Here is a 27027-nt window from a genome sequence, read left to right as displayed (position 1 = left end):
GAACTCTTTTTGGGTGTCCAATTAGTGCGACCTGTGGATTCAACCCATAGCAACAATAAATTATGGACCGTAGGAAAACTGGAACAAAATATTTTAAACATAATTTTTAATAATAGTTGGGAGATTCGTTTCTCCGCATAGTATAGTTTTAAGTTTACTTTTCTGTACATGAAAATGGTCAAAGACTATCTTCGATGGATTCCGAAATATTTCGAGGAGTATAAAAAAAAATTAGCTTTAGACTTTATTTACTTTATTTTCTCTCTAATACATCAACATCGTATCATACATCCATGGAATTCTATAATTTTAATAAATTAAACTTCGCAGTTTGGGCAATTTTCATGTTGAATGTAAGCAGTTTACTATACTTTATTATACTTTAGGTTATGTATGATTAAAATTAGCATAAAACCTTATAAACGATCTATTTTCTATTGCAAATTGTGTTGTATATTATAGAAATATAATAAACGATAATTATTTATACTTTTAGCAAATCAAAAGTATTGTACTTACGAGTGGAACGACAAATCCGTAAATTTACGTTCACTATCACTTTTACATCCTAAAACACTGCACCGAACCATGTTTTCTCAGAAATTCTGCGAAGCTGGTTATTAACAATATCAAATTAGTTAGGTATGTATTTTTGTGCTCACAATCCGTTTATCTTGAATTTCTTACTAATAAAAGTATTTCTTACTAATAAAACGATGGCTAACTGTCAAACTTGTTTCGCAAAGTGCTTTGCTAATCCATGAAAAAACCGGCACGCGGTATGAGACAAAAGACCCTATCGCCTTATCTCGTTTATTTACAAGACGTATACAGAAGTGGTTCTCTTACTTGTGTGAATGCGACGGATGCCATCCATTTGTCTATTTACTTCTCTGTCTACGAATCCATAGGTCCCCAATCTACAGGTCTCCAAACCCCAAACAGCGTGGCTACTGTAGTCGTTCATGCTCGGACGTTAGGTAAAAATTGTAGGTAGGAAAAATTGTAGTGTGTAGTAGGTTAAGATAGGAATAATAAAAATTAAAAACAAAACAATTCAGTTCTTTTTATTACAAATAATAAAAATAAATTTAAATTCATTTATTTTAATTAGGCCTATGCACACTAAGTAATAAGGACATGTATTTTGAAAGTTATCAACGATCATCTTACGCTTAAAGATGCTGGTTATGGCAGCGCGCAGGATGGCAGGACAGGAAATTCCGTGTTACGATTAAAAAAACTTGTTTACAAGTAATTAGAAACCCAAAGCAGCGTAGAATAAAGTAAGTTTTATACAATTAAATAAGTAGTAGCAACACTATTTTTTTAGGTATTAGGATTATTTACCAACAATAATTGAATATACCGTATATTCAACAAAGAGGAGTTTGTTTCTATTCATGCCATCTCTCAAGATATCTCCAACATAATTAAAACTCTATTAAATTTAATTGAGAGTACGAGTACGAGTAATAAGGACGAGTGAAATGTTGCGGCTGTTGCAGCCCAAAAACTACAATGGCCCATAGTGCACACACCCCAAAACTCTAGACAGACTACTTATTAACTTTAAACGAAATTAAATGTCGCAGAAAACTGAAAAATATGCGGATTGTAAAAACTAGCTTTTTCGAAGTACATTGTTTTACTCAATTACGTCACATTTGACATTTGTAGGTCACAAAAAAAGATCACGGAGATAAGGACAAGAATATAACTGGCATTTCTTCCTTTTTTGCTTTACGTAATAAACTTTCTTTGCCTAACGAGCCGTCACGACAAATACAAACAATCTATAGGTCCTGTATATGGAGGGTAGAGGTAAGGAGGATCATCTGTGTATATGAAAAAGTGTCGTCAAAATGTATTAAATTAGGATGGCGCCACATTTGCATCAAGGTAACTCTTAAAAGAAGCGCCAAATATAAATATTGTTAGAGTAGGCTTGAAAAATAAACAAGGAAGTAAGGTTATATTTACTACAATATTTTGTACAACGTAAGTTGTTGAAATTCTCAATAATTAACTACTTTAGTCGATAATGACATTAAATTTTTTAACTCGGCATACTTCAATTCATCTACGATTGCTACATTCATACCATACCCTGTGCATCCACCAGCGCCATTGTGGAGGATTTTTGAACTATTATTTAGCGCATACACTGGACACTTTTTCAACTTTTCTCCCATATAAGATGACTCTCCTTACCTCTACCCTCCATAATCAAAAGAAAAAGAATAAGGAATATTAAGGAACAGCCTTATACAAACTATTTTTGCATTACTTTTAAGTGTAAAACATTTATATTCTCTTTGGTCAGTGGCAGCAACTCTGCGTTCGATTTCCTGTACTGTATTTTTTTTTCAAATAGAAAAACTTAAAATTTTTACCAAATTGGTTATTTACATATGATTTTAATTTTATTTTTAATTTAATTGTTTGAAAAAATAGAAAAATACTATTAAATTTACATAGACTACTTTGTTAAAAATCAATAAATTAAGTGACGTAATGTGACGTATGTTACCAAAATATGTCAAATGACCTTGCCAGTTTGTAAACAATACACTTGCTCGAAGTTAATATTTTGATCATTTTAAAGTTTTCCTTGTTTTTACTTTCTATTTCAAAGTATTGGTGTTTTTGAGATAGGCGGTGAAAGTTTTAGTGCAGTATGAATATGGATTTTGAAGCTATGTCTGTGTTGGAGGAGGAATCGCAGAATGTAAGTTCCGTTTTTTCTTTGTTGTTTTAAGCTATTAATGTGTTTACTAATGACTCTTGGTACTTTCCTGGCCTAAATTTTAATTCGATGAGATAAAAAAATCGCATTCTTAGAAAGTTCCAAGATAACAATCTAAGAGGTATCGATTAATAATAATATGTCGCTTCCTCATTCATTTTGTGTTATCTCGAATGGCCGATCTCTATTTCCGCGTTACAATTCAACGAGGCTCCATTGAGGAGCGCCTATTGCACAACAAGAATAATAATTTCGTCATCCTGCATTCCAATTAGAATCTTATTGATTCTTATAAGCCAAAAGAGTTTAATATAATTGTTTATTTTACAAGACACTGGATAAATTTGTAGATAACGTTTTTTAACTAACAAGTAGTTCTCCTCCATCCAACTTAACATTGGCAACATCATTGTACCAATTTGGTACACTGCATAATTTAAATAATTGAATTAACTTGAATTTGTATAACTGCAAGTGTCCAATGCAGTGGAGGCTGGAGTATTGAAAAATCTTTACCTTAAAAATAAATTTATATTTAGTTAAATTATTCAACTCACTTAGAATGAATAATAGAAACAGACAGACATTTGTGTAAATGGATATGTTTCTAAAGAATTATTGTTGTGTCTACTGCAACACACTGGTTTTCTTTGACAGTGTCAACTATAGCGTTAGCTTAGTCGTAAAGTGCTCAGGCCACGATTGGTCGGTTCAAATCCTGTCAGTTCCGAAGTTTTTATATTCATTTAAAAAAATTCATAAATATGATATTTCCTACCAGTGTAGTTAAAAAATTATTATAACACAATTTTTATCAAAATACTTAGTTTTAAAAAGGCATTTTAAAACAAAATGATTAGGATTTCATAAAATCTAGGGTTGGCTGGTTGTCCTTGTGCTTTTGCACAGAGCACCAAGTTTCATAGATCTATAAGAAAGAAAGAAAAGAGCTATATCTAAGTCTCTATATATCTAAGTACAGACACTGGTACATATGCATGGTACAACCAAGCCAACTTTAAACAACTTTAAACTCTACAACATTCAAAATCTAGATAATTTTCCTCTATTGTGTCCAAAACGCAATATGCTAAAATAGCATTTCATGTTAAACCTAAGTAAATAAAAATAAATAAATAAACTACAACAATACACTCATCTCCATCTAGCCCCAAAGTAAGCATAGCTTGTGTTATGGGTATTAAGCTGAATTATGAATAACTAGATGCACCCTGCCACGCTTCTCTGTGGCGCATTGTGAGTGTATGGTTGAAATGAGAAAAAAAAACAAAAACAAGAAACAAAATTTTTATTTATATAGAAGTACATAAATACTTATATTATGAATAAAATAGATATATACATACAAACATCTAGACACTGAAAAACATTGATGTTCCTCACAAACATTTTCCAGTTGTGGGAATCTAACCCAGAGCCTTGGACTCAGAAAGCAGAGTGGCTGCCCACTGCGCCAGTCAGCCGTCAATTACTGTATAATCCCAAGAATTTTATGTCAGAGGTAGGACAAATGTTTAGATTATTGTGGCCAACTGAAGGTTAGGAGGTTCTATCTCTGCCCTGCAGTTTTGTATGCTTAAATTACCGTATGCAGACTACAACAACCTACATCAATAAATCAGATATCAAACGTAAAAAATATTCAATTGTACTGGTAGTGCCTAATATGAAAATGATAATTAGCACAGATATAAAACTAGTAATGCGACTTCTTTAAACATATTTAAACAATTGACTGAGCTGTGGGCAAACAATATATCTGTTCTTGCTCTTGGACATTTATTTACCACTATTTCAAACCTTCACTCAAGTAAATATTGTGAGATGGTCATTTGCGAATTGAGTGAGTGGGGAGTTTAACAATTATCTTATAATTTCCTATCAGAATGACTGTAAATAATGAGTAACTTAGCAGCAACACTGCATATTAGTTGATAGCCTGGGAAAGCAATGTTGCCCCAAGCCAGTACTGGATGGGTTCCTGACAAAGTTGAAGTTTGAAATAGATTAATTATAACATAACCTTACCAATGCCAAAATAAAAAAATAATTAAAATCGGTTCAAATTTGATGGAGTTAAGGGATGAAATCTGCTGAATTTCAGGATAAAAAGCAACCTTGCAGTATTTACTACTTTAAGTGATCATTCCAAATACAGACAGAGACAAAACTGAAAAATAAAACACAGTTTTGGTTTTAGTATTTATTAAAGAGTGCTCTTCAAAAAAATTTTTCAAAGTATTTACAATGTGAATTAGACCCGATGCTTATAGTATAGATTATTTATGTCAAGCTAGTTTATTAAATTGAGTGTTATATATGTCAGATTTATGTAAAATGCCATTATTATTATTTTATGTCAAAATTATGGAAATATCATCTTTTTATATCCTCCTATTATATCCTCCTATTATATACCATCTTTTTATACATAAAAGTACTGGTAATACAGCAACACAGAGTAATTGCCCAAGAATTTTTCCTTGAGTGACTCCATGTCGAAAATCAGATTAATATGATCTTATAAATTTTTTTTTATTATACATACCCTTAAACCATGATTCGTTACATTTAAAAAGTTGGTTCTTTTTGGGTGTTGAACCACAAAAAAAGTGTATTAGAAATTTCCACTTGGGTGAAAAGTCATCTCAAAGTTTAAGTTAAGTTTAAGTTCGCATAGATACTGCTATAATTATTACTTAGGTTTGCATAATAAATTAAAGATGCCAGCAGCAACAGAATAAACACGTCTTATAGTACTCGTATGTCGATAGCACTAGTGCAACGGTACAATTAATGTATTCTCTCTTAATATAAAGATAGGCTGGCAACCCTAGTGTCCTTAAGCAGCGCTATCGGAAGATTAACTTCGCTAACGCTGTTATCTTCTGAGCTGTACAATTACCTGTTATTATGTGGTCTGGCCTAGACATAGTATCTGCGCAGTAGGTAGATACAAACCTAATGTCATTTGAGGTTATTTACTACGCACTACAACTCCACATAAAACGGATGGTCGCAGTTCTACACCATGTACAGAACTCCACATTTTATGAAATACCCGTTTTATTAGTTTTAGTTGTAAGAATAGTAATAGCTATAGTATCTAGGGCTTCTTGTGATGGAGCTTGCCGGGGAAGTACAAGCGGCATATTTCTGCCGCCAAGCTAATTTTTTCGGTTTGAACGGCTTGGTTGCCGGTGTTTTTACAGGCAAATGTGGCTTAACACCTGCCCAGCACTGCTATGTTTACATGCGATGGTGTGTATCGGGTGGGCCATCTGATAGAAAACGGAATCGAAAATATATACAAATTATTGTTATTTAGACTCATAATCATTTAATCATTACCGATGGCCTGCCTCTATAGTTAGTTATGACTACTAGGACTGACTGCCTGATTCTGTATTTCGATATAATAACCGAGACCTGGCTCTATACTAAGTTTTTATTACCAAGAACAAATGCCTGACTCTATAGTTAGATATAATACCAGGACTGACGGCCTAATTCTATAGTCAGATATAATAACCGGGACCGACGGCCTGACTCTATAGTTAGATGAATTATCCTGGGACCGACTGCCTGACTCCATACTTACATATAATAACCGAGACCGATGGCTTGACTATTTAGTTAGATAAAACAACCGGAACCAGCAGCCTTACTATCAACATCATCATCATATCAACCGATAGACGTCCAATGCTGGATATAGGTCTTTTGTAGGGAGTTCCAAATTCCACGGTTCTGTGCCGCTTGGATCCAGCGGCTACCTGCGACGCGCTTAATGCCGTCTGTCCACCTCGTTGGGGGTCGACCAACGCTGCGCTTACCAGTGCGGGACTGCCATTCCAGCACCTTGGGACCCCAACGTCCATTCTTTCTCCGAACTATGTGCCGGGCCCAATGCCACTTTAGCTTCGCGACTCGTTGAGCTATTCATGACCTGCCTGACTAAAGTTAGATTTAATAAACCGGTCTGACCGTCTGACTCTATATAGAAACGTGGGTAAACAATCGTATATCCTAACTTCAAACAATTTCTAAAAAAAAAACGATCGAAAAGCTATACCCGGGAAAAAATCCAGGATCGGTTGTCGAATATGCTAAAACCGAACGAACCAACGAATCAGTTATACACACAGTTGTTGCAGCAATACCTACCTATTTACCTACAATTACTGTTACGAAATTAAAAAGCAACAAAAAAAGGGTCCGTTTTGTGTGAGTCATTTGTTAAAGTTTTAATTGAAACGTTTATTTGTAACGCTTCTTTCGCGTTCTAATTGAAACTTTTATTTGTAACGCTTCCTCCCTGAAAGTTACCAACCCTCGCTAATTGTTTTATTGTATGAAATTAAATTTCAAAACAATCTTGCGAAAGCCTCATTGCCTTTTTACGTAAACGAAATGCGTCATGTTTTCGACGGTACCTACGTATAAAACAATTTGAATAAATGTCTCCTGCTTCTTCGTCTGTTATGAATGTTTGTTCTCGCCTAGGTTTTTTCTTACCAAAGATATATTAAGAGTTATTAATTTCCTAATTGTCATGTCGGAGATCGAACCCGGGCCGGCAACTATTAAGACGACAGCGCTCAACAATGCTCCAAGGAGTTTTCCAAAACAGGTTAATTTGCTGTTTGGTTTGTAAATATGCTAAGACTGTCTTGTTGGTTTAATGGTGAACAAAAATATAGTTCGACTGTATATCACGAGGTCAGGAGTTCGATCCTCGGGTCGGACAATAGAATAAACTGTTTTATTTATTACTTATGTTTATTTTAATAGCTGCACCAATCTTGAAGATGTTTGTCAGAGAGACAGCTCGCGTTCTCTCTATTCTATTATATTACGTTCTATGGAGACGGTCATTGGATACTGTAAGACCGAGAAAAAACATGATACTGGTAGTATAAAAAAATACAAAAGCAATGTGTACGAAGTTGTACGTAACATCTTGTTAAAAGTATTAAAAAAAAATTGGCACGATGTAAAAAGGTGCGCCATCTCTGTTTAGACTTACGAAGCTGTCATGTGTCTATCGCACGTGCAAGTATGTTCGGAGAGGTCGTAGGAAATTTGATGAGGTGCTTGGAAAGCTGTAAATTCGAAGTCGGATCCTATTCATTACCTGGGTATTGCAAAGGACGGTTTACGGTAGTGCACATAAAAGAAAGGTGATTTTGCACCTACCAATGCATAAGTTTAAGGAATCTGTTAAAACACATTTATTACAGCGAGGTTACTATAAAATTGATGAATTTCTTAATGACAAGGTTGCTTGGAAGCATCCGGCTCCGCTTTCAGCTCTCACAAGATAGAAAAATGAATGTTAAAATGTAAAATGTAAATTGTTGATGTTACAAAAGAGCAACTGAGTTTCTTGCCGGCTTCTTTTCGGTCGAATCTGCCTTCCAAACCGGTGGTAGAGTCACTACACACAGACAGACTTGACGTTTCAAAAGTGCTTATATTGGGCCTACTTGAAATAAATGAATTTTGAATTTTTTGAATTTTACATTTATTTAGAAATTTCTTCACTGTTAATTTTATTACTGGTTCACCTAATTTGACAGTATTATTCCACAAATATCGATTAAGAGAAAAAATATAAATTTCAATTGCTTATATGAAAGTATACAAAATCAACCTTAAAAAAACTCTGAATAGTTCGAATGACTTGACATCAATTTACACACGTATATGTGTAGTGTGAACCTAAGTGATACGTAAGTGTCTTTCACTAATATTTATTATATACTGCAAATCCTATCGGTGTATATGATTAGCAAAAATTTTGATAATTTTGCTTTCATTCGAATTTATCAGTATGAATTTGAAAAAGTGCGAGTTAATTTTTAACTTGCATATATTCTATAACATAAACAAATATTACGCTCTTTTTTCTCGCGTTTCTTAAATTCGTGAAACGGCAAAATACTTTCTAGGTTTATCTATAACAAAGCTATCTACGAGCTCGATAAGAACGTCATTAAATATTTTCACCATTTCATACTTTTCCTTCAACTTTACATCGCAAAATCCTATGGGCCTGTTTAACAATTCGACAGTAAACTTTAACTGATGGACTAAGACATCTTGATTTCCTATACAATAAATTTCAGCTTTTACCAAGCATTCTCTAGATATTGCCCACGCCCTTGCTAAAAAAATATAGAAAATGGAAGGCCCAGGTATTCAGATATTCACTGCAATACCCACAATGTTCAGGATGGCACTTAGATCTTTCATTAATTAACAGTATTATTGAAGCTAAATACCTAGTTTCTCATATTAAAGTATTCATTTTATAAAAGACATCATTAAAGCCCACCAACCAGCTTTAGAGCAGTGTTGTGGGTCTCTCCTCTATAAACCTGACTTCCCACGGAGTGAAATAAAACAACTAGACTGACTCTAATACTGTATATTAGGCTTCTCTATAATTCATATTACTTGTTACCTTCAAATGACTCTACTACCAGTTCGGAATGCTGTCTTCGGCAGAGAAGACCACTGGCAAGAAACTCTACCGTTGCTCTTTTATTCAATCAATTAAAACAACTTATAAACACAATTACAACATTGTCATATGTAATAACGCTAGGCCCTTTGATACAAGACATATAAGACAGGTCGAACATAACTACTATTATCACTTATAACATCAGGACTTTTGGAACAAGTTGTTTGTATAGAGCAACCTCTGCTACATAAACTGTCGGTATAAAGTTATGCTAGGGCTCCATATATGATACCTAAATAAACCAAAGGATGAGATATACTTATCTGATGCTACATCAGGTACAACCATAGTACCAACAACTTTTAACAACTTATCTCAACTCCATCACCAGTATATACGACTCTTGTTTTGCCACAACAATATTTCGTTAAGTATGTCGTTTCCATTATAAATCATCTATTCCCAATTTGTAACGTTCTATCCACAATACTTTACTTAATCTTCTATTCTCCATTCATTAATTTAAATCCGTCCTCACTTTTCTTTGCCGCCAATCTCACTTGTCAAACTCGCGTCCCCCGCCATAGATCCTATACTTTTATTTGACAGTCTAATAAAGTCCATTATTCTATTTTCAATACATTATCAATGAGTATACAAACTATGATTTGTTGATATATTTAATATAATCATCGGGTTTATCATAGATAAAGTGCTGTAATTCCCTATTTCCTAACACCCTCATGGCCAATGTTTAGTGCGGTATAATCTTTACATGTGTTTCTTACTACGCACAATGTATATCAGAAAAGTTCCACTGTTCGAACACCAAGCCCATGTAACTTAAGAGATTATGTACGTAGGTATAATCTATAATGTCTTTACAAATAATCTTTGTCCCAAATTATTTTGTATATTTAAAAATTTTCTATATTTTCACCTGACTAACTGAAATATCTTAACAAAGAACGGGCGGCTACGCAGCGGTAGTAGTAGCTGCAACCTCTGCTACTACTACGTCTGTACATCGTATTGATTCTGGGCAAACCCTCACGTTCGGAGAGGCTTTTAGTGCAGCAGTCGACTGTTACAGACTGTTGATGTTATGGTAAAAAAATGACTCCAACAACTCGCGATCTAACTTAAGAGGTTGTGATGTTGACTCGTCCTTTAGATGATTTTCATTGTTAAGCATATAAGGGTTCCATACACGGGGCAACCCGTCGCTTGGCAATTCGTCGTAAGCTCTGTCGCAAGCGAATGCACTTGTATATCTTAATATCTACATCGCATCAGATCTTTGATATCGCATTGAATAAGGCGCGTTTGCACTTGCAAGTGTACTCGCGTAAGTCCTGCGAGTGTTTCTTGCTAAACCTGATGTTTTAGTGTGTTCTATTAACATATTGCAAATGTTACTGGATTCGCGAATTATAATTTTGGGCTCTGTGTGCTTAAGACTGCAAGTAGAAACAAGAACTTTGTTTTTTATAATCTTTAACGTTTATAATGTTATTTCAATGTATAATGTTGTCACGATAAACCGCTACTTACTCACACTAATCTCACAATGATAACCAAATAATTTCTTAAATATAGTTCAACGGGTACATACTCGTACCACGATAATATTTCGGATTTGTCGATATTTCGACGTGGTCACGACGGGACCACGATCCATGCAACTGGGTCGAAATATCGACAAATCCAAAATATTATCGTGTTATGTACCCGTTGAACTATATTTAAAAATGTTGATTGACCACGAAAATCTTAGTTTAAAACCAAATAATTGTTAAAATAATGATCACGTTCCAATAACAACTATTAAGTTAACAAAGACAACTATTAGGTATGAATTGAATATACTTACAAAGCGATACGAAAGCGAAGAGCAGCTGTATAGTTCTCGCTGGGGTACACTCGGCGGTCTCAAATTCACCCGATCGAGCCTTTCACCTCAGCGTGACGGTTAATCATAACTTACTATCTACGAAAACATCTGAGGGCGGTGCGCGGAGTTTCACAACAAATAAGTACTGAAATACTTTCTATGGTTAGTATAACCTTAAAAAAGACAAAGAACCGAGGCGATTGCTGTGTTTTTAACACTTTACTAAACGCAAAAAAAAACCGCGTTCAAATCGGTATGCAGACGAAACAAAGTGATTCAACATATCACAAATAGTAAATTTCAGTATAGATTCAAAAATAAAGATAACATATAAATTCGTTGCAAAATAAACACCCTGTAACGATTGCGAGCAACGCGGTGCGGCGGCGGTATTTATCACAGTTGCGGTCATTCACTGCATAGGTAATTAATCGGTCAGCAGTTTCAAAACAGGAGCTTAGAGATACTAATGATAAATAAAAAGCTGACTGTATCATCATTATCATTCTCAAGCCTATTGATGTCCCTTTGATGTCTCACTGATGGAGCCAGGTCTCTCACAGAATAGCAAGCTTTAAGAGCTCAGAATCTTGTTCATAAACAAACAATATAACAAACTCTAATGAGTGTTAGCGCATAATTATACCCTTATATCACGGACATTTATCAATATGACGAAAATCTCCAAGTAACGCGTATAAACGCAGTTTAATATTGCACTCGCAGTTACCATGTGCAGCCAAACGATAAGGTCACTTTAACTCAAGGTGGGGAGGAGTGGCCACGTTAGTTGCGACATCACAGCACAGTGCGTTCACGCCTTTATACCCTTTAGCTCATGTCGTATGTAATACAAGTGCGATTTAGCTGCGCCATCGCTCAAAAGTTTTGGATTTTCTAAAAAAAAAAAAGAGTACGTTTTATATCTGCGCGCGCTTGCAGCCGCTTTGCTCTGCGCACCGCACCTCAGTGTGTGTTTAGGCAGCCTCGGAGTAGGACACAGCGCCGGGTGCCGTCTCATCAAAACCGTGAGTAGATTATTGTTATCATAAAAGAATCCGATAACAGAACATGTCCGAAACAGTGTTTTATTCGCGCCGGTATTAGAAAGTTGTGTGTATACTGAATAGTGTGTAGATGCGAGTAGATGTTAAGGACTGGCTAGCGACTACGCCGTAGGAAATTGGTCCGTATTGAACCAACGACGCAGTACGTTAAGCTTATATCGCCGGTCTTTTGTTGCTAACTGGGATACAGCGTACTGCGTATTTTGTTTGAAATTGTTTACTATGTACAATGTTGCAATACGTTTTAATAATGTTGTCGAGATAATACTTAAACATAATAAACATTATTTTAAACGCCGCGGTTATCTTGGGTTTATTTATAATGTATATTCTAAAGGACATTTTTTTTTTTTTTTCGTTTTCCTTTTCTTTGTTATGGAGATCGGTTATTGATCGCCTTGGTTGATAGGTCTCTTCTGCTACACAATAGGAAGTTTATTTCTGTAACTGAATAATGGGAATATGCGCAAAAGTTAGGAGGTTATGTTACTCGTTAAATTTAATTGATTTCAGCAATACATATTTAGGTATATATGTATATGTAGTATATTTAATGAGGGGATGCCTGCTATTGCCAGACGGGAGATCTGTCCTATGTAAGGACCATTCCACCCTATTCCCCCATAGCAACACAGTTTTAATAGGCACGTAAGATGACATTTCACCTGAAAGGTCGTCAAAATTCAAAATTTAAAATTAATTTAGTACCTACAAGTAGGCCTAATATAAGCACTTTTGAAACGTCAAGTCTATCTGTTGGTAGTGACTCTACCACCGGTTCGAAAGGCAGATTCTACCGAGAAGAAGCCGGCAAGAAACTCAGCAGTTGCTCTTTTCCAAAATAAACGATTTAGATGTTACATTTTAACATTCATTTTTCTACCTTGTGAGAGATGAAAGCGGAGCCGGATGCTTCCAAGCAACCTTGTCATTAAAAAATTCATCAATTGTATAGTAGCCTCGCTGTAATAAATGTGTTTTAACATATTCCTTAAATTTATGCATTGGTAGGTCCTTAAAATTACCTTAGGAATCATATTATAAAAGCGTATACTCAGTCCCACAAATGACCCTGTACTTTCGCATTATTACGTGCCTATTAAAACTCTACCTACTTTACCACCACCTCTTTTAACCGACGTAAATAATAATTTGTTAGCTTTTGGTTTTTGTCTGTGTCATCGTAACGCACGAACGAATTCGTCTGATGGGAGGCTTCGGTCGTGGCTAGTTCCTACCCCGCCGACAATGACGTGCTAACAAGTATTGGATAGAAGCAGGCGTTACTTTGCGAAAATCCATAATATATTATGAAAATTAAGCTTAATTTGCTATACACCGCGAACAGCAGCAGAATCTGTACGTGTTATTTATAATTACTTCAATCCGTATACTCGACACCAAACACCAAAAAGATCCTCGGCAATGAACCCTCCACGCACGTTTCGCTCCGAAACCGGAGCATCCTCAGGAGATGTTGACTTTACAATGAATAATTGTTAAGTACTAACAACAATTCATTCATTGTAATTTTCATAATAAGTGCTACCAAGTGATTTAACGTTCCGGTACGATGTATAACTGTAAACAGGTTAGCCTGCTACCTTCTTAGATTGAGCTTCAGTGAGATTGCATTCAAGGGCTAACTAGTAAAGTGGAAAACAAAAAAGTATATATATTCATATGCTGATTAGAATGAGGCCTTCTTTATTCAAAGGAAGGTTTAGTTCATATGGTTCTTAGCTATTCAGTAACTATTCTTACAAGTTTCCAACCGGTCGGTCGCCATTAAACGCATAATTTGACAGCGACAGTTCGTAATTGTTTTATATAGTGTAGTAGTAGTGACGTAGTAGTACCGGGGAAGTACCACTATGCTTTTTCTGCCGCTAAGCAGCTTTCTTGTAATGTAATAACAGACAGGTTACAGTGTAATAACAGACACATGAGGCTTAACATCAACACCTTAGGTTGATGGACCCAGGGCAACACTTTGCATACATATATATAAATAAATAATAAAAAAAATCTATCTATATATACAAAAGAGAAAGTGTCTGGGTATGTTCCGTATAGGCTCCGAAACGGCTGGACCGATTTCAATGAAACTTTCAGGGAATCTCCGGATTGACTTGGCCAGTAATCCTGTAAAGTTTGGTGACTATCGGAGCACTCCTATTTTTGAACTGTCAAATACAGCTTTTATTTACTATGATGATATTCTATTGTTGGGTGTACATGGGTGTAGATAATGATCTTGACCCGCTCGGGAAGAGAATAGAAGAGAAATAAATGATTTAATATATTATGAGACTTAAATTAAAAATTTAATGATGTAAGTTTATCGTTTAAATAAAATGAAGCAAAATCTAGCCCGGCTCAGCGGGCTGGGTACGCTAGTTAACTATATAAAAAAAAAAAAAAGTGTTTGTGTTTATAATTATTCAGTTCCTAATTTTTCTGATAGAATTCTGGTATAGAACAATTAAGATACCAAAGGGTATGCAGAAATGCAAAGTCTAACGGATCATCTGGGTGTCCCACAAGACTCAATTTTGGGTCCCTTTCTATTTTTGGTGTTTTTTTTATATGTCACACCATTTCAAAGGCACTTGATACATTGTACATTGCCATCCGCAAAGAACTTATGCTTTCGCAGATGATATGCATATCATCTGCGAAAGCATAAGTTCTTTGCGGTGCTGAATAAAAGCTTTTATACCATGTCTAGCTGTTGCCGCGTCCGTGTTAATTACGGTTTTTTACATATACCGGGGGAATATCTATATGACTCTCCGTCCTTCTTACTAACTCTATATGCCAAAATCAGGCACAGGCACTTATAAAGCGCTCATACAGATGATATGCATATCATGATATGCATATCATCTGCGAAAGCATAAGTTCTTTGCGGTGCTGAATAAAAGCTTTTATACCATGTCTAGCTGTTGCCGCGTCCGTGTTAATTACTTGGTGGGAAGCTTCTTTCGTGGCTAGTTACCAGCAACGACGTGTGACGGATTCTCCTGCTGTTCGCGGAGTATAGCAAATTAAGCTTAATTTTCACAAAATATTGTTTGTTGCATTGGTAGGGCCAAAATTACCTCATGATTAATGTAACAGACAAATTACTTTATTTTAAATGCAAAAGTATGTTTGTTTATTTGTTTATTGTGGGCTCTTCTTAGAGCAGGGCGCGTTTGGAACCCTCCTAGCTTCAGTTTTTAGTTAACGAATGTAGTTATCTCCAATACCTAATATTAGTGGTAACATGTTTTACATAACATGTTACTACTAATGTTTGGTAAACAAACAAATTCAAATTCAAATTCAAATATGTTATATTCATCCCACCTTATCACAGGCACTTATAAAGCGCTCATACATATATGAAAGCTTCATATGTGCCTGTGATAAGGTCTACATTAATAAAACATGTTTGAATTTGAATTTGTTTGTTTGTTGTGCCTTTTTTCACGCCCTAACTAAGAAATCTACTTGATTTTGGCATATAGAGTTAGTAAGAAGGACGGAGAGTCATATAGATATTCCCCCGGTATATGTAAAAAACCGTAATTAACACGGACGCGGCAACAGCTAGACATGGTATAAAAGCTTTTATTCAGCACCGCAAAGAACTTATGCTTTCGCAGATGATATGCATATCATGATATGCATATCATCTGTATGAGCGCTTTATAAGTGCCTGTGCCTGATTTTGGCATATAGAGTTAGTAAGAAGGACGGAGAGTCATATAGATATTCCCCCGGTATATGTAAAAAACCGTAATTAACACGCTCATAACTTACCGATGATATCATCGGTAAGTTATGAGCGTGTTAATTACGGTGATATGCATATCATCTGCGAAAGCATAAGTTCTTTGCGGTGCTGAATCATCTGTATGAGCGCTTTATAAGTGCCTGTGCCTGATTTTGGCATATAGAGTTAGTAAGAAGGACGGAGAGTCATATAGATATTCCCCCGGTATATGTAAAAAACCGTAATTAACACGGACGCGGCAACAGCTAGACATGGTATAAAAGCTTTTATTCAGCACCGCAAAGAACTTATGCTTTCGCAGATGATATGCATATCATCTGCGAAAGCATAAGTTCTTTGCGGATGGCAATGTACAATGTATCAAGTGCCTTTGAAATGGTGTGACATATAAAAAAAACACCAAAAATAGAAAGGGACCCAAAATTGAGTCTTGTGGGACACCCAGATGATCCGTTAGACTTTGCATTTCTGCATACCCTTTGGTATCTTAATTGTTCTATACCAGAATTCTATCAGAAAAATTAGGAACTGAATAATTATAAACACAAACACTTTTTTTTTTTTTATATAGTTAACTAGCGTACCCAGCCCGCTGAGCCGGGCTAGATTTTGCTTCATTTTATTTAAACGATAAACTTACATCATTAAATTTTTAATTTAAGTCTCATAATATATTAAATCATTTATTTCTCTTCTATTCTCTTCCCGAGCGGGTCAAGATCATTATCTACACCCATGTACACCCAACAATAGAATATCATCATAGTAAATAAAAGCTGTATTTGACAGTTCAAAAATAGGAGTGCTCCGATAGTCACCAAACTTTACAGGATTACTGGCCAAGTCAATCCGGAGATTCCCTGAAAGTTTCATTGAAATCGGTCCAGCCGTTTCGGAGCCTATACGGAACATACCCAGACACTTTCTCTTTTGTATATATAGATAGATTTTTTTTATTATTTATTTATATATATGTATGCAAAGTGTTGCCCTGGGTCCATCAACCTAAGGTGTTGATGTTAAGCCTCATGTGTCTGTTATTACACTGTAACCTGTCTGTTATTACATTACAAGAAAGCTGCTTAGCGGCAGAAAAAGCATAGTGGTACTTCCCCGGTACTACTACGTCACTACTACTACACTATATAAAACAATTACGAACTGTCGCTGTCAAATTATGCGTTTAATGGCGACCGACCGGTTGGAAACTTGTAAGAATAGTTACTGAATAGCTAAGAACCATATGAACTAAACCTTCCTTTGAATAAAGAAGGCCTCATTCAAATCAGCATATGAATATATATACTTTTTTGTTTTCCACTTTACTAGTTAGCCCTTGAATGCAATCTCACTGAAGCTCAATCTAAGAAGGTAGCAGGCTAACCTGTTTATAAACATACTTTTGCATTTAAAATAAAGTAATTTGTCTGTTACATTAATCATGAGGTAATTTTGGCCCTACCAATGCAACAAACAATATTTTGTGAAAATTAAGCTTAATTTGCTATACTCCGCGAACAGCAGGAGAATCCGTCACACGTCGTTGCTGGTAACTAGCCACGAAAGAAGCTTCCCACCAGACAATACCTCATACCGGAGGTTAACCTTATACAAGCTAGGTACATCGGTATTCTTCTCTCTTTGTTATGATAATCGCTTACTGATTTCGTCGGTTGATGTGCTTATTTTGTACCCTAAGCCCCAAGCTTATTGTTACGATTTCATATAAATAGCTGTTGCCCGCGACTTCGTCCGCGTTTATTTTGGTTTTTTAAAGCACATTTTTGAGTACTTACATCTAAGTAACGTATTTCTTTTATGCTATCACTAGCTGTTGCCCGCGTCTTCGTCTGCGTTTGATTTTGTTTTTTGATGTGGCATTCAATTTAGCCGTAGTTTAAAAAAAAAAATGAAGTATTCAGTATCGCTAAGCCTTAAATGAGGGGTTTGCTGCTGTCCGCTGAGGAGTTCTGTCCTCTATCTCCAACCACATTCATCAGATCTACACAAAGTTTGGGCAAAATTAAACACATATTACAACCTCTATAGTACAAAAATTATTATTTAAATGGGTTATAATTTGTCGGAGTTATGGTGTAAAATCGTCAAACAGGTTCATCCCCTCTCCCAAAGAAACCGAGCTTAATGTTGGGATAACAAGTATCCTATATTAATTCTAACACTTCCAAGAATATGTGTACAAAGTTTCATGAGGATCGGTTTGGTAGTTTTCGCGTGAAAGCGTAACAAACAAACTTACATTGACATTTAAAATATTATTAGGGATAGGGATAGGGAAGTAGGGATAGGGATTGGGATTATAAGAATCTTTTTGATATTTGTCCTTTACTGACAGGTAAATTCTTGTTATAATATGTACCGGGCCTTAAGCTGCATATTTCTAAAAACTATATGTGATACAGAATTGTTTAAGTTTATCTACCTAGTGAAAGATTTCGTCTATCCTACTATTCTACTAATATTATAAATGTGAAAGTGTGGATATTTGTTACGCAATCACGCAATAACGGCTGAACGGATTTGGATGAAATTCGGAATGTCATGGAAAACATCGTGTGGAAACCTGCAATTTTTTACATTAATCCCGTGGGTACGGTTTGTTTGAGTAGCGGTCTCCACATTACAGAACTAGATCGCGCCACAAAATCCTGCATCGCGCTAGCGAAGTGTTCACGAAGAATGCCTATATATACAACTTCCAAAAATGAATGTTTGGACCTCGGTCCCCGAGCACGATCACCCGCTCGGAGGAAGATCTTCCTATTGTTACGGTCGAGCGTATCACCATAGCTCCCGTACTGTTTGCCTGGAATAAAGGTAGCCTAAACTCTTCCACCTTTCAAATTACTCTATTTCAAAAATCAAGTTGATTGGTTGCAGTGGCGTGCATGTAGGGTTTGCACAGGTATGCAAATGATATAAAATGAAGAAAATCTCTAGTACGAGTTATAAAAAACTTAAGGATGGGCATTGTAAGAGTTACAAAAGCCTGCCCTTAAGTATTTATAACCTGGCTTGTAGATTTCTTCATTTTGTATCATCTGCATACCCTCTATGCACGCCACTGATCGGTTGCTAAGTTAGGCTGTGAAGGACAAACAAACAACCACTCACACTTTCGCATTTATAATATTAGTAAGGATTCTATCTTTTTGTCATTCTATTGATTTGTATAGAAGATGACTACGATCGATAGCTAAACGTGCTTTTCGAAGCACGGTGATTGACGTTGCAATATTCTTACTCCGTGGCGGTAATAGGAATTTCTTGACAGAAACACCATTGTCTGTTGATTTTCGGCCCGAACCGGAAATCGAACCTAGAGACACGATCTCTGTTTACCATGTTGCGGACCCGTCAGAAACCTGGACTTCAAAAGAAAGTCCAACCAGCCATTAAGCGATAAGGCAGCCAAATTGTATATGTTGTTTTGTTATACTTTTCTTTTTTAAAGCACTTTTTGTGGTGTGCAATAAAAGTATATTCATTCAATCATTACTGGTGCAGTAATGGTTTGTATAGGTTAAACTGAAAAATATCTATAACAAAGGAATAAAATTTTCCTTTGTTACAGATATTAAGTTTATAGACGTACAGTGAAAGGCATACAAAGGTCATCCAGAGCGCAAGGACGCATTTTATAGATTTGCCTCGAGCTTTGCCCGGGTTTGCGTAGGTGCAGGGGTGGGTGCGCGCGCAAAGCTTTTACCTAGTAATTAGTGCCTGCCTAGGGCTTGCATCTGCACTTTCTGGAACATCCGCGCCTCCCACATCCCCCCACAAATCAATACTAGCATACCTGATGTGATTTATGCTCATACTTCCTCTGTCGGTCCTAGAGTTAACCCGTTTTCGTTGCGCTTGTTAGCTGATTAAATTATTATTATGCAACAGTTCCTTTGTTGGATTTGATTCTCAGATTAGTGTTTTTGTTGCGTTTGATGGTTAGTTCCTATAACTGCAGTTTTTGAAGAAGATGCCACCGGTTTGGAAGCTGCGCAAAAGGGTGAGTTGGTTTTTTTTTCTGCGACCTAGGATGTTCTTTGTTCTTTATTGGTTTTTTTTTTGTGTCGTGCGTTAAAGTGATTCTTACTTGTTTCTTATTAATTCTGATTTTGGTTAAATAACGGGGATAATTGCTCGTGAAGTTTTATATGTGCGATTCGAATTGTTCAGGGTTTTTGACATTTATCGTTTAAGTGATGTGAATTATTCTGCAAATTAACTATTTGATGATTTTTAGGCGGTCAGAAATTACTAGGTTTCATCCCTTTTATTGATTTTTGGACCCATCCGCCATCTTGATGCTTCCGCGATTTTTTTAGTTTCAGTATTTTACTGCGCATGTCCATTTATTGCATCCGCCATCTTGATCTTTGAACCAACCGGCCGCCATTTTGATGCTTCCGCCATTTTGTTTCATCTTAGAGCGCATGCTCCCTTGTTGTATTTTGATTATTGATTCATTCACCATTTTTAAACTCTGGCCATTTTGTTTCATCGAATATTTAAAAGCGCATGCTCCTTAGTTTCATCCGCCATTTTGATTCCTGACCCATGCACTATTCTGATGCCTCCGCCATCTTGTTTCGTTTGTTATTTTAGGGCGCATGATCTCTCGTTGCATCCGCCATCTTGATCCTTGACCAATCTGGCTTTATGATGCTTCCGCCATTTTGTTTCGTCCGCCATTTTAGGTGACGTGGCCCATAGTGCATTGCGCAAACTCCCCCGTCGAACTACCTTTTCCACCTTCCAGATAAGTCGATGGATAGATGCTTCCGCCATTTTGAATATTTCACCGTTTTAGAGCATCTACCATTTAGAATTACTGCCACATACTGTAACCTGACATGGCTTATATGGCTTATATGGCATGGCTTATAGTAAGTATGGCAAAATTCTCTCTTGAACTTCCTCTGCCACCTTCCCGTCTTAGCATTCCTTAACTTTTCCGATGGCAACATGTTATCTCCGCACAATAGGAGTTGAAATATTCGAGATTCAAAATTGTGTTGCTGCAATCAGATTCCAGGTTTTTATTCATTACAATTTACAATCTATGCAAACTAAATAAAATTTATCATAATATTTCAGAAAAGTGTTATATTGTTGAATTGTGTGTGACGCGCTTCCGCCATCTTGTTTTATCTGCCATTTTAGACCAGCCGCCATTTTGCCCACTTGCCGTATTTGATACGATGTCCTACTTGACATGCGCAACCTCCCCCTCCGCACTACCTCTTCAAGCCCCGCCATGTCGACGGCCAATCAATACCTGACTTTGTTCCGACGCAAATTCCAGATCGTATGCGAACTACCTACAATATCGAAACGATATCGAAACGTACCCATATTAGTGCACTGCGCAAACTCCCCCGTCGTTCTACTCTTCCAGATAAGTCAATCGATAGATGCTTCAGCCAAATTAAATAATCCACCATTTTGAATTACTGCCTTATATACAATAAGGTGCATACCGTATGATGCCGTGCCACATACAGTATGCACCTTATACCCACCTATATGTTTTAACTTTCTGATAGTTGTTAACCGATGGCAACATGTTATCCTCACACAATAGGAGCGTTAATATTTCAGGATATAGGGCCTGGTTTGCCTACTGTGAGCGATTTTGATTTTATTGTCCCAAAATATGTAGTGCGCTGCGTTTTTAAAGCGTCAAGTTTTCCGGATCTTACAAAGGTGCACTAGTCGCATCAATCTCTTTATTTTTTGACATAATTCATCTTTCCTTGAATCGATCGTCATATTTCAGATACGTTTTACATTGTAACATTGTGAAACAATGACTTCTCTCCTAAGGCGACTGAGCAACCTAAGATATAAATATACCGCTTCCGCCATCTTGTTTTATCCGCCATTTTGAAACAACCGCCATTTTGATCAACCGTCATGTTGTCTTTATTTTGTGTTGTCATTATGTCTTGCATATACCTGACATGCGCAACCTCTTCCTCCGCGCTACCTCTGCCACCTCCCACGCTGGTCGACCGATCAATATCTCACCTTGTTCCCACGCAAATGCCAGATCGCATGCGTTCTATCTACAATATCGAAACGATATCGCGGATTGTACGCGACGTGTAAAGGTCTTAGTGAGACTTCGACATGTACACCTGTAACTAATTTACCCTAGCTTTTAATGTATCTTATATAAATTTTAAGGTAACGAATATAGATATATTAACATGATGGTGAATAAATGTACGAACGCTTCATAGATACCTTTGATGATAGGCTTTCAGGTATTTATGTTTTTCTATTTAAAATGAATCTTAAGCTTAATATGCGCGAAAACCAGTCAAATCGGCATTTGTTTATTGTCAAGTAAACATCTTCGCGAGCACAGAATTAAGAACAGACATAAAAAAACCGTGTACACGACTAATATTGAAGCATCAAAAACCACTCAACTTTAGTAGTGTTTCTCGAACAGGTGGTTGGTCACTTAAAGTGGCACACAGGCGGTTCAGCAGTTGACAGTAATTATTTTACCTTTAATGTTCTAAGCGCTTACCATAAAATAATATTATATTGTTTGTCAACTAGCAATATTACGCGGGTGTAATGTGTTACGAGCGCGGGACGTTTTCACTATTTTTGGACACATTGCACTGCCTACAATAATGACTGAATGATGGCTCTGGATGTTCTTAATTCTATGTTCGAGAGATGCAACGGTGCTAATTCGTAGCGAAACGCGCATTGAGAGAGCATTTTGCGAGTTCTTTTCTGCACAGTATATAAAAATTTGAGCGATGATAATTTTCACCGAGTAGAATCACCTGTGTTTTTAACGATTGCGAATACTTTGTAAACTCTATGTCACGTTTAAATGTGTGTGCTGTGCAGCAATCGTATTTATTATTCTGTTTATATATGTTTATGACCGAAGTGCCAAGTGTTAAATTTTCTACCAACGTTTACATATTCGATCGGGACAAAGTTAACTAAGTTTTATATGTGTTTTGTAAAAAAATACTGGTAGTATTGTCACTAGATACCTAATGAAACTAACACTTGGTATCCTGAAGGGAACCTGAAAATGTTACAGCCTCGGATGAAGAAGCTTCTAAAGTAGTTATTTATGTAAAGTTACAGATCATTTTTGAACTTTGAATCATAATATTTTTAAGACGAAAAGAATAGTGCTAGTGCGAGTGACAGTGCTAGTGAGAGTGACAGTGCTAGTTCGAGTGACAGTGCTAGTGTGAGTGACAGTACTAGTGCGAGTGACAGTGCTAGTGAGAGTGACAGTGCTAGTTCGAGTGACAGTGCTAGTGTGAGTGACAGTACTAGTGCGAGTGACAGTGCTAGTGCGAGTGACAGTGCTAGTGCATGTGACCGTGGTAGTGACAGTGACAGTGCTACTGAGAGTGACAGTGCTAGTTAATGTCATAGTGCTAGTTCGTGTCATTTTTCTTGTGCGATTTGAAATATTAGTGTGGGTGACAATGTTAATGCTAGAGCCAGTGCTAGTGCGTATGACAGTGCTCGTGCGAGTGACAGTGCTAGTTAGAGTACAAGTGCTGGTTCGTGTGATTTTTCTAGTGCGAGTTAAAATACTAGTGTGGGTGACAGTGCTAATGCCAGTGCCAGTGCTAGTGTGAATGACTGTGCTAGTTCGTGTTATAGTGCTAGTGCGAGTTACAATGCTAATGCAAGTGACCGTGCTAGTTTTACGTACATACTATTTTTAATAAGCTTCGCTGTTCGTCTCGAAACTTATTTTGATGACGATAAATATATTTTTTGTTCCACTACAAGTTAGCCCATGAGTAACTAGCCACGGCCCAAGCCCTCCCACCAGACCATAGAATATTTAGAAATCAAAAAAATACTGCTCCGCTTGGGATCGAACCCGGGACTTTCCACTTAAATACCGCAGTGCCAATCAATGCGCTACAAAGGTCGTCAACAATAGAATTAAACCTGTTCAAAGTGCAAAAAAATCGGGTAGCAGGCCAGACATTCAAACTCCCGAAAAACAAATTCAAATTACATAGGTACATGTACACACATCCTTACATACGAGTAGATTGCAAACGTGCGAAATCGGTCGATAGTTTTAAATAAAAAGGGTTGTCTGGAGGAGATCGCTTAAAGCGATAAGACCGCCTTTGCGCATCTTATATATATATTATTATTGTTTTGTTATTTCTTGTTTTCGCTTTTAATTTGCGCAATAAAGACTTTATCTATCTATCTATCTAAAAAGGAACATTCCTTTATGGTTGTAATTGTATTGTTTACAGGAGTCCCTGGGCGGGGCGTTCGGGTCTTCAGGCACGTCAGTTCAAGACCAGGGAGCCGAGAGACGTGAAGGGGGCAAGCGTGGCCGCAGACCTGGCCGGAAAGCATTATTGGAAAAGCAAGATATGAAAGCAAAACTGGGTTAGTACCTTCATACAATTTTTGTCAGCTGTGCTCTAAACGTTTTAATACCCTCGATTAGGGTTCCCAACTTTATAAAGCCATCGGCGCATTTACAAGACCAATTCGTCACGGCGCCTGCGCCCTAATCTATCTAGTTAAAATAGATAGTTACTTGTTAGTTAGGTAGAGAGGCTCAAAAAAATAAAACGTCATCAATATGAAACGATTGAAACTACAATCTTATATCTTTAAACGAGCAATTCTTGTATATATATAATTGGAATCTCGGAATCGGCTCCAACGATTTTCATTAAATTTAGTATACAGGGGGTTTCGGGGGCGATAAATCGATCTAGCTAGGATTCATTTTTAGAAATTGTCATTTTCTTCGTGTTTACCGGTAATAACCGATTTGGTGCAGACGACGTTGCACGGGTCAGCTAGTAAGTAATAAATTGCCGTGACAAAAAATAATTTTCTCGATTTCTTTGAAGGACAGAAGGAGCGCTTCGCGGTGCACCTCTGTACTTTCTACGGCGCCAAGATTGGGAAGCCCTACCCTAATCTATGTTTTGTATTAAACTGTAATGTTGGAAAAAGGGCGGTTATAGCCCAGTGGTTAGGACTTAGGCTTTAAATACTTTCGAGATGCCGACTTCGCATCCCAGCACGCACTTCTTAACTTTTCTAACTTGTATGTGCTTTAAGCAATAAAATATCACTTGCTTCAACGTCGAAGGAAAACGTCGTGAGGAACCTGCATGTCCGAGAGTTCTCCATAATGGTCTCAAAAGGCGTGTGGAGTCCACCAATCCGCACTGGGCCAGCGTGGTGGACTAAACGGTATCATGTGGGAGTGTTCACCCATGTCTGCATTTATGTGTTTATTACTTCATCGTTCTCGTTCATCGAGTTTCAAACGACAATGATTCAAAAGAAGTTCATCTATAAAAACAATTCGTGATCATTTCAGAAAGAAGCAGACAGTCGGCTCGCGAATGCCGTGCTCGGAAGAAGTTGCGCTACCAATATCTAGAGGAACTCGTGGCAGACCGCGAACGCTCCGTTCTATCACTGAGAAAAGAACTCGAGAAAGTAAGTTTAACTTTATTTGCAAACACTTACATTTCATTAACAACCTTGACGGGTGACGACCTCCCTGGCGCAACGGTGAGTGCCGTGAATTTAAGTACGGAGGACCCTGGTTCGATTGCCGGCAGGGGCAATTTAGGCTTTTTTTTTATTTTTGAATTTTCTCTGGTCTGGTCTGGCTAGTTACCGACAAAGACGTACCGCAAAGCGATTTAGTGTTCCGGCACGATGTCGTGTAGAAACCGATTAGGTATGACTACCATGCTCCCTTGCTCCCTAACAGGTAGCCCGCTACCATCTTAGACTGCATCGTCACTTACCACCTGTGAGATTGCACTCAAAGGCTAACCTGTAGTTGAAAAAAAAAGAAAAAGTTATACGAGGTAAGCGGAGATCGGCTTTTGGTACTTCAATTACGGGGGGCCGAGTTCGAATCCCAGCACGCACCTCTAACTGTTCTAATTTATGTGCGTTTTAAGTTATCAAAATATCACATGCTTCAACGGTGAAGGAAAACATCGCGAGGTGACCTGTATCCTTAGAGCTCTCCATAATGCTGTGAGGAGTCCACCAATCCGCACTGGGCCAGCTTGGTGAACTACGGCCTTAACCCCTTCTCATTATGGGAGGAGAACCGTGCCCTTTAGTGGGCCGATAATGGAATTATATGATGACTATGATTTTTAAGTAGACCCGACCCACAGAATCCAAAGAATCCACGTTATTCTTATTTTCTTTTTTCAGTACTATCAATGGAACAAAGAGCTCGACCAGGGACGGATTCCAGAAGGAATCGAAGACCTGCTTCGAGAGATGGGAGTGAAGCAGGAGGAGCCCCAGCCTTTCTGAAGATATAATTTTGAAGGTAACTTACAATTTAAGTTCCACTTATCCGGGTAATATGTTTTATTTAAACCAAAAATTTTATATTTATTACCTGCATAGTGTCCAGATTTTTTTGAAAATATAAGTCAGTCTTGTTCAGCCACACACCTTTTTATACTATTCAAGGTTAGAATGTGACAATAACAGAAATCCGACTTTACTCGTTGCCAAATTATGCTTACTCGAAAATGTATTTTCGTAATTGTCTATACAAACAAATTTATGCTCAAATACATCTGTCAATTAAATTATAAAATATTTCTTTCACATATATTTGGAAAAAACTAGGCGTTCAATAACAATTGAGATATTTTTTAAAATATTGTTCTGATAATTTCAAAATCTGATAAGTTCACTTATTTATGGCTAAGAAAATTAAGGTTAAGTTCGAGTTCAAAATTGTAAAGGACACTATGCAGGTAAAATACATTAGAGATACTGGTGGTAAAATTGCTGTACACGAATTCGAAAGTATTCTTAACAAAGATAAACTAAAAGAGATAATTATAATAAATAAAGTTTGACTTTACTTGCGTGTGACAGAGAGAGATACGTATATTTGTGTCCTCCCTCATACGCATTTTCATCTGAGCAAAGGATATTACATCTTAACCTGTCAGTTTAATTTAGGGTTTGTGTACA

General features: G+C 36.8%; 1 protein-coding gene across 2 annotated transcripts; it reads left to right on the top strand.

Annotated features, from left to right (window-relative positions):
* Nucleotides 1–2572: 2572 nt before the first annotated feature.
* On the top strand, nt 2573–26495 carry LOC120625201 (REPTOR-binding partner-like). 2 transcript variants are annotated; one of them, XM_039892185.1, is made up of 4 exons: nt 2573–2731; nt 24288–24426; nt 25382–25503; nt 26245–26495. In XM_039892185.1, exons 1-4 carry the CDS (start codon nt 2681–2683, stop codon nt 26347–26349), a joined length of 417 nt encoding a protein of 138 aa, XP_039748119.1. In that variant the 5' UTR covers nt 2573–2680; the 3' UTR covers nt 26350–26495. The 2 variants fall into 2 exon arrangements, with proteins under 2 accessions (XP_039748119.1, XP_039748121.1); XM_039892187.1 differs by lacking the exon at nt 2573–2731 and adding an exon at nt 19853–20014.
* Nucleotides 26496–27027: the final 532 nt, after the last annotated feature.

This window comes from Pararge aegeria, chromosome 7 (assembly GCF_905163445.1).
Source record: "Pararge aegeria chromosome 7, ilParAegt1.1, whole genome shotgun sequence".
Lineage (NCBI taxonomy): Eukaryota > Metazoa > Arthropoda > Insecta > Lepidoptera > Nymphalidae > Pararge > Pararge aegeria.
The sequence above is the reverse complement of the archived record's forward strand: the minus strand, read 5'-3'. Positions and strand labels throughout refer to the sequence as shown.

Excerpts from the sequence above, each read along its gene's own strand:
- LOC120625201 (XM_039892185.1), top strand. The coding sequence starts at position 2,681 with ATGAATATGGATTTTGAAGCTATGTCTGTGTTGGAGGAGGAATCGCAG. Across the intron at positions 2,732-24,287 it reads TGGAGGAGGAATCGCAGAAT|GAGTCCCTGGGCGGGGCGTT; the intron begins GTAAGTTCCGTT and ends TATTGTTTACAG. Across the intron at positions 24,427-25,381 it reads AGATATGAAAGCAAAACTGG|AAAGAAGCAGACAGTCGGCT; the intron begins GTTAGTACCTTC and ends TGATCATTTCAG.